The 7,453-nt window shown below is 37.6% G+C and overlaps 1 protein-coding gene across 1 annotated transcript in view; it reads right to left on the bottom strand.

The window, feature by feature from the left end:
• PALLD (palladin, cytoskeletal associated protein) overlaps positions 1-4,805 on the bottom strand; it is a 200,921-nt gene extending 196,116 nt beyond the window's left edge. The window contains exons 1-2 of the mRNA XM_027898507.1: positions 4,670-4,805; positions 15-550 (exon numbers count right to left, since the gene is read on the bottom strand). Of these exons, the coding sequence (XP_027754308.1) occupies positions 15-507 (493 nt within the window). The 5' untranslated portion in view covers positions 508-550; positions 4,670-4,805. The remainder of the gene's footprint in view (positions 1-14; positions 551-4,669) is intronic.
• Positions 4,806-7,453: the final 2,648 nt, after the last annotated feature.

Here is a 7,453-nt window from a genome sequence, read left to right as displayed (position 1 = left end):
ATCTTTCTCTGAATGTTTCAGTTTTCTAATGAAGCTGGGACTAGCAGTTAGAAAAGGTGTTTGCCTCCTAGAAACTGTGACAAAACTATCTGCTGTCTGAGGTGCGGTGGATTGCTCTTTCTGATTCCTTGGGAGAATGTGACTTGCGGCAGATGAAGTCAGACTGCTTGCTTGAGGCCTCTGTAAAGCGTCTTGCTCATGCAGTTTGCTGTCCCTGAAAGAAGGTATATCTGAAGGGCTAGAAAGAGAAGTGTTGAGACAATGAGTAAAGTCTGGTGCTGCATTCTGATCCTCTTTCATGGAATTGGCAATGGCTTCTCGAGCTATGTCAAGGCTCTTACATATCTCCTCCTGCGTAAGGAAGGCAGAAAGTTCATTTGAAAATTCACCATTCTGTATGTCTGGCAGGGAATCATAGAGAAAGTCATGATAAGGCGAAGCTTCTGACATATTTTCAGGATATTCCTTATTGGTGCCTCTCTCTGCACAGAAAGCCTCCTTCAGCATTTAAGAAAGAGGCAAGACCTGGCCACAGCTTCTGTCTTGCATCCTGGAAGACACAAGTACAATTTCTTAATGAAAAAAACGTCTCAGTTAAAAAAAGCTCAGTTATATCCTTGCTTCCATAAGCCAGACACAAAACTCAGAGATGAGCAGAATCCAAAGGTGCATGAAATACTTATCATAAACCTTGGTTTCTACTAGAATGGGTTGAGGCTGCAAGTTGTCTAGGTGGGAATGAAAACACTTAGGAGTCATTTTTCTCATGCATCTTCCCTCAGAAGTATGAAGACATCCTTTGTGCATCGCCTAGCATGAGCTCAATTCCCCTGAATCAATATGTATATAGAATCACAGAATAGAATTGTAGAATCATCTGGGTTGGAAAGGACCTCTGAGATCATCGAATCCAACTCCTGATCCACTACTGCCGTGGTTACTAGTAACCATGGTGGCTACAGGGAGTGATGAAGTCTCCCCTGAGCCTTCTCTTCTCCAGGCTAAACAACCCCAGCTCCCTCAGCCTCTCCTCATAGGACTTGTGCTCGAATCCCTTCACCAGCCATTGCTCTTCTCTGGACCTGCTCCAGCACCTCACTATCCTTCCTGAACTGAGGGGCCCAGAACTGAACACAGCACTCCAGGTGCTGCCTCACCAGAGCTAAGTGCAGAGGAAGAATCACTTCCCTAGTTCTGCTGGACACACTGTTCCTGACCAAGGCCAGGATGCCTTCTTGGCCACCTGAACACACTGCTGGCTCATGTTCAGCTTCCTGTCAATCCAAACTCCCAGATCCCTTTCTGCCTGGCTGCTCTCCAGCCACTCTGTGCCCAGCCTGTAGCGCTGCAGGGGGTTGTTGTGGCCAAAGTGCAGGACCCGGCACTTGGCCTTGTTGAATCTCATCCCATTGGAATCAGACCATCTCTCCAGCTTGTCCAGGTCCCTCTGAAGAGCCCTCCTGCCTTCCAGCAGATCAACAGTCTCCCCCCTCACCTTGATGTCATCTGCAAATGTGCTGATGATGGACTCAATCCCCTCATCCAGATCATCAATAAAGATATCAAGCAGAACTGGGCCCAGCACTGACCCCTGGGGAACACCACTGGTGACCGGCTGCCAGCTGGATGCAGCCCCGTTCACCAGCACTCTCTGGGCCCGGCCCTCCAGCCAGTTCCTGACCCAGCACAGAGTGCCCCTGTCCAAGTCATGGGCTGCCAGCTTTTCCAGGAGTATATTATGGGAGACAGTGTCAAAGGCTTTGCTGAAGTCCAGATAGACACATCCGCAGCCTTTCCCTCATCCACCAGGTGGGTCACCTGATCATAAAAGGAGATCAGGTTGGTCAGACAGGACCTGCCCCTCCTAAACTTATGTTGGCTGGGTCTGATCCCTTGTCCATCCTGTAGGCGCTGTTTTATTGTACTTAGGATGATCTGCTCCATAACCTTGCCAGGCACTGAGGTCAGGCTGACAGGCCTGTAGCTTCCCAGGTCCTCCTTGCAGCCCTTTTTGTAGATCAGCGTGACATTCACCAACTATTTTTATTATGTTGTTATTTCACATCAATGCTATTACCCTTCATTTTTTTTCTGGTTTTAGCCTTATGAAAATTAGGGGAATATATTTACTTTTCTCTTTTCCATAGTAGTGTCTTACAGACACTAAACCCTAAAATTCTCAGAGACAAAGTGTTCTAGCTGAAACCATTATGAGGATTCCAAGTAATCCTTTCTGAATAATGTTGATAATTTGTTTAATATTTTACTTTTTGTGCTAACATTTTTAAGTTTACCAACTTAGTAGCACTTTCCTCAACTCTGATAAATGAAATATCAAGACACCTTACATTAAAAGTAAAACACCGAAGAAATAGATTTCACAACCCATAGATCATCCTGCACAACATAAGTGTATAATGTAAACTTTGTACCAATTTCACAAAGACATCTATACATCTCCAGTTTCCCAACATTATTTCAGAATTAGGATGCACATTCTATGCCTCTTTAAAGTCAGCAATAAACAAGACATCAGGAAAACTATTCTTTTCCCAAGGGAAGGATCTGCCTAAAAATCTCCTTGTAGAAATTTGTTTGTCTAGCTGGTCACCAGGTTATGGCTGATCTGATCTTAAATGTAATCACTGCTTATGCAAAGCATTTAATTAAGTTTAACATCAGTGGTTTTAATAACCCTTGAAAATTCTCTTATTCTTATGATAATTTCTAAGACGTCAATTTTGCATAAGATTTTTTTTTTTTTAAGTATATTTTCTCTTAATTGTCCAAAATATTTCTCCACTGATAGATAGGTGGCTTGACAGTCATGCGATGCACTCGGATGTATTTTACATCAGCTTGTGCAAGCTCCAATTACCTTTAGTCACTTCACCAGGGCTTACCCAGCATGTAGTCATTAACTGACTGATAGATTATTGGAATTCTTGGCCTGGCACATGCACCTCTTGATACGTCTGTCTTGCCAAAAGATTACAGCTCAACACATAAAAGAGAAGTATAAAAAAACCAAAGCACTTTAGGATTTGATATACGTTACAGAATACAGTGATAAGCTTATTATTTGTGGGATTGCATCTTTCTTTCCTTTTATCTGTGCTTACAGAGCAACAAATTTAGCAACCATACCAATCTCCTGTCAACAAATTCTAAAAAAGTATATACAGTATAACTGACTACCACATAACAGCTTTAAAGAACGAATCTGAGAAGCACAGCAAACAGTTGGTCAAGAGGCTCAGCTGTTAAGGCATAAGCTGGATGAATGCCAGGGAACCAAGGGTTAAACATTGAGAGTTTCTCCCTCCTTAATCTTAGTTGTTTTTTAGAACTTGAACAAAACTTTGTTCATTCAAATGAACAAAGACTCTAGTTTACTCTTTGGACAACTTGTAAATATCCAGGCTTCAAATTATATCTTTATTTAAATCTCATACATACCAGTTCCTAGCTTGTTCACATCCCAAAGTGACACATTACATACTCAGATAAACTTCTTCGACTTCTAACACCAAGCTGCTCTGCTCTTTCAATGGGCTATGGTAGGAGGACGATTTTACTTACTGTTAGCCACACAACATGATGATTAAAATTAATTATTATAAATTAACATATCTCTTCCTAATACTCAATTTTATAATTAGAAAAGTATAATGGCTACATGTTAGAATTTTCAAAGCCCACTATCTAAATTTAGGTAAATCAGTCTGCATCTGGATATTTAGATAAAGTCAATGAATTTAAACGTGTACTGGTTATAGGCAATTTCTAATGCTGATCAGCCCTCTTGGGGAGAAAGGTCTGGTGCCTAAAAATGTATTAATATATCTAGCTTTAGACAGCCGAATGGAAGCTTCCAGTATAAAGACATTTTTCAGCCACACTGTAACACATAAACCCACTATTCTTTTAGTGCAATTTGTAAGCACAGTGAACTGGAGGTGAAGTGTCACTAACCCTATCAAGTAGCATATAAGATCATAATTAGAAATTTCAAACGCTATTTCTAGCTTCTCCAAGTTAGACTACAATGTATTTATAACAGTTTTCATCATCATTACTCCTTAGGTAACCTGAAAAGCCGTATACTATATCATTTAAAGACACAAACATAAAATACAACGTTGCATGCAGATCAGTTTTTACCTGTACTTCCCACGTTTTTACATACAGACTATTTATAGAGTCCTATTTGTATATATTTAAAAATTTCTCCCAAGCAAAAATACATTTTTATATCATGCAGTTTAAATATTTATTCAAAAACCAATATAGATGCTCTAAGGAATAATATGGTAAATAGTAAATTCAAAATGTACTGGATTACAATTATCAGGATAAATGTGAATAATTAATCAAATCAAGGTTTTGAAGGGCTATATAATAAAATATGGAAAAACATAGAAAATGAAAGAACTCGTTTCAAGAAAAGTATAAGCATCCTGAATTTGTAGAACCTGTCCCATGAGAAATTATTACTTAATATGACCCAAAGCCTATCTGTTCAAAAGAATCAAATGAAAGAAGAAATGTATCTAGTAAGATTTTTGAAACAAAAAAAAGGAACATATCTTTTCTCTGAATTTTGAAATCCTGCAAAACTACTCCCCAGAGTACAATAATTACATTTAGCAGAAAACATAAAACAGACCTTACAATGAGCAGGCCAACATGCAGAGTCTTAAGTATATTTAATAGCAGGTAAAGTTGTTTTTCTCCTTTGTTATCTAAGCAGGCTTAAAGTTGCTCCAGCTATTCTCTAAAGATTGCTTGGTCCTCAGTAAGCATCGAGAAGACTGTGGCCTGTGCATTACATCTGTCCTCTGTGACTATGCAATTCGTATCCCACTCATCTATATTTGGTAACTGAACTCATGTTTCAGCAGACTGCCGCTATCTGGAATTCCAGAAGAAGCAATGTTAAGCCTGGAAGTGGCACAAAGATCTGTGGGCTTACTACTCATGCATTCAGAGAACTTAGCCATTTTCTTTCTATATAATTTTATACTAACAGGTTTTTAATTTTTAATTTTTTAAGAAATAAAATTAGCTATTTTCACGACTATAAATAAAATAGTTGTCTTTTTCTACTAAAAATAGTTTTAAATAACCCTTGTGTACCTTAAAATCTTCCAGGAAAAAAAAAATAGAATCATGGAATCATTTAGATTGAAGAGATCCTTGATATTTTTAGAGTTATCTGAAGAAATAGTACCTCTTTTTGTGATAATTGATAGTTACTAATGTGTAACCATGTACTACATTGTATAAATAAATTAACCTACTGAATTTTCACATCTCAAATGTGAAATTCTATCATCAGAAAAGAAGTATCTCCCTCAGAAATGAAACACAAAATCCCTGGAAAACATGTATTTGAAAAGATCCCACAACTCTTGACACATTTATTGACATTGAAACAATGAAAATACGTTTTTGGTTTCTATATTGATGTGTTGTAATGAAATTACCTAAAAGGACTTTATTTCAGATAATTTTACAGTGATTTCAGTCTGTCAAATAAGATCAGAATTGCCATTCTGAAAATTTCAGTCTAAAACCTGAAAACAAAATAAACAGATAAATAAGCACAAGAGTTTATCTGTTTATCTAAGAGTACACCTACTTTTCAAACAGTCACCCCACAGAGTAAATTAAGGTCCTTTGTCAGGCACCCAGTGTTTCTACTAAATGCATAAGACAGCCACCTTGGAATGGGAGTCAAAAATAGCCTGCATATAAACGGTAACAAGCTGCCTTGGGCTATCCTCAGCATTTTCTACAGGGAGTGGGTAGATGACATCCTGGTTCTTGGAATTATGTGTTTAAATTGTCTCTTCTGCGAAGAAAATGTATCTGCCTGGAGACACCCGCAGAGATCATTTTTAAAGAAATTCAAAGCGATTTAGCTTTTATGGATACCGTTACACTGTTGTTTTGTGTAAATTAGCGATGCCCATATTACTTTTTCTACCTGCCCAGAAATGGAAAGACCTGTGTTCAGTTTATTCTTATTGGCTTCAAGTGCTAGAGAAATACTCTTTAAAGCGTGAAAACTTATTAGAGTAAGCTTTTATACAGCTGTATTAAGTCGGGAACAAATTTTCCCAACATCATTCTACTAAGATTTGGAGAATGCTCATATTCTTTCACCTGTACTGAATCTTTTGGAAACTTAATTTTTGAACAAGACTTTCCATTTTTATTGCAAAAACAAACTGTATTCTCCTCTACAAAAGTGTAAAAGGCAGTAAATCACTACAAACAAATGCCAAAGGGACTAAAACTTTGGAACAATTCCACATTTTGAAAGATAAATGTGCAATAATAGGCAATGATGTAATATTTTAGCAATTACATTTAAAATTTTAAATTAATAATAACATCAAACAGGATAAGGGATATTATGGCTAATATACTCACTCCATTTATATTGAAATATTATGGAAAATTTAGCTGATGAACAGAACTCCATGGAGATAACGTTTTTCACTACTGATAGATTTGAAGGAGCATAGCTAGACTGTTCCCCTGAAACATTAATAATATTTTCTAGTACTAGTCATTCTGAGTCATTCAAAATCTCATGTCACGAAACATAAAGCTATTCTGGTTGTACAAGTTTTGTACTCCATCTGATGAAGATGTTACACAATGCGAAACAATTTTATCGTTAATTGGGCTAAACCGAAAATACAGTAAGGATGGCTCCTTATCCTAGTAATTCATGTACTTACCCAAGAAAGCAGAACCCCTTTGTTATGGTTCCAGTTATTCTATATCTTAATCTGGATAGCAACAGGATAAAATACGAGTAGATAGGCAACCTTCTTTCCAAGACCTGAAGTCAAACACCAGTATGCAAACTTCAAATAGGAATCTCTAAGAACTGCTTCTACTTTAAGCATCAGAGACAGATAAAACGCCCTTTACTAGTTGCCACAGAAACATCCAGTTATTTTGAGTTACATACAGACATTTTTTTCCACCTCTGAAAGAGCAAAAAAAAATAATCTGGTCGCTTGTGCCTAAACAGACTGGGTCAATGTCTTGCTGTATTTTAATGCAGATGCCAATAGCTTTAGGGGTTTTTTGTTTTCCCTAAAAATGCCAGGCAATGTTTAGTTTTGCTTGTAAATATACTGTAAATAGACTTTTTTTCATAGCTAGAGCTAATTTATGTTTCTATAGAGTGCTTTGGGAGTACCTATTGTCATGTATGTATGAAAGTGCCAGAGTGAAATAGTCAAGCAGTGTCAATGGTACTCGCATACCATTTTTCCAAGTTTCTAGAAGAGTTTCCCAGAGGATTTTCATAGGAGTGCAATGGAAAAACACATCCACCTTCAGTTTTTGCTAGCAGTTGTACCAGTACTTGGTCTAGAAGAAATGCAGCAGTCATTAAATTTAAACTGTTAAAAGAACAGTGATAATA

This window comes from Empidonax traillii, unplaced genomic scaffold, assembly GCF_003031625.1.
Source record: "Empidonax traillii isolate 1590-97213 ecotype Southwest subspecies unplaced genomic scaffold, ASM303162v1 scaffold600:size394560, whole genome shotgun sequence".
NCBI lineage: Eukaryota > Metazoa > Chordata > Aves > Passeriformes > Tyrannidae > Empidonax > Empidonax traillii.
This window is presented reverse-complemented; position numbering and strand designations above follow the sequence as displayed.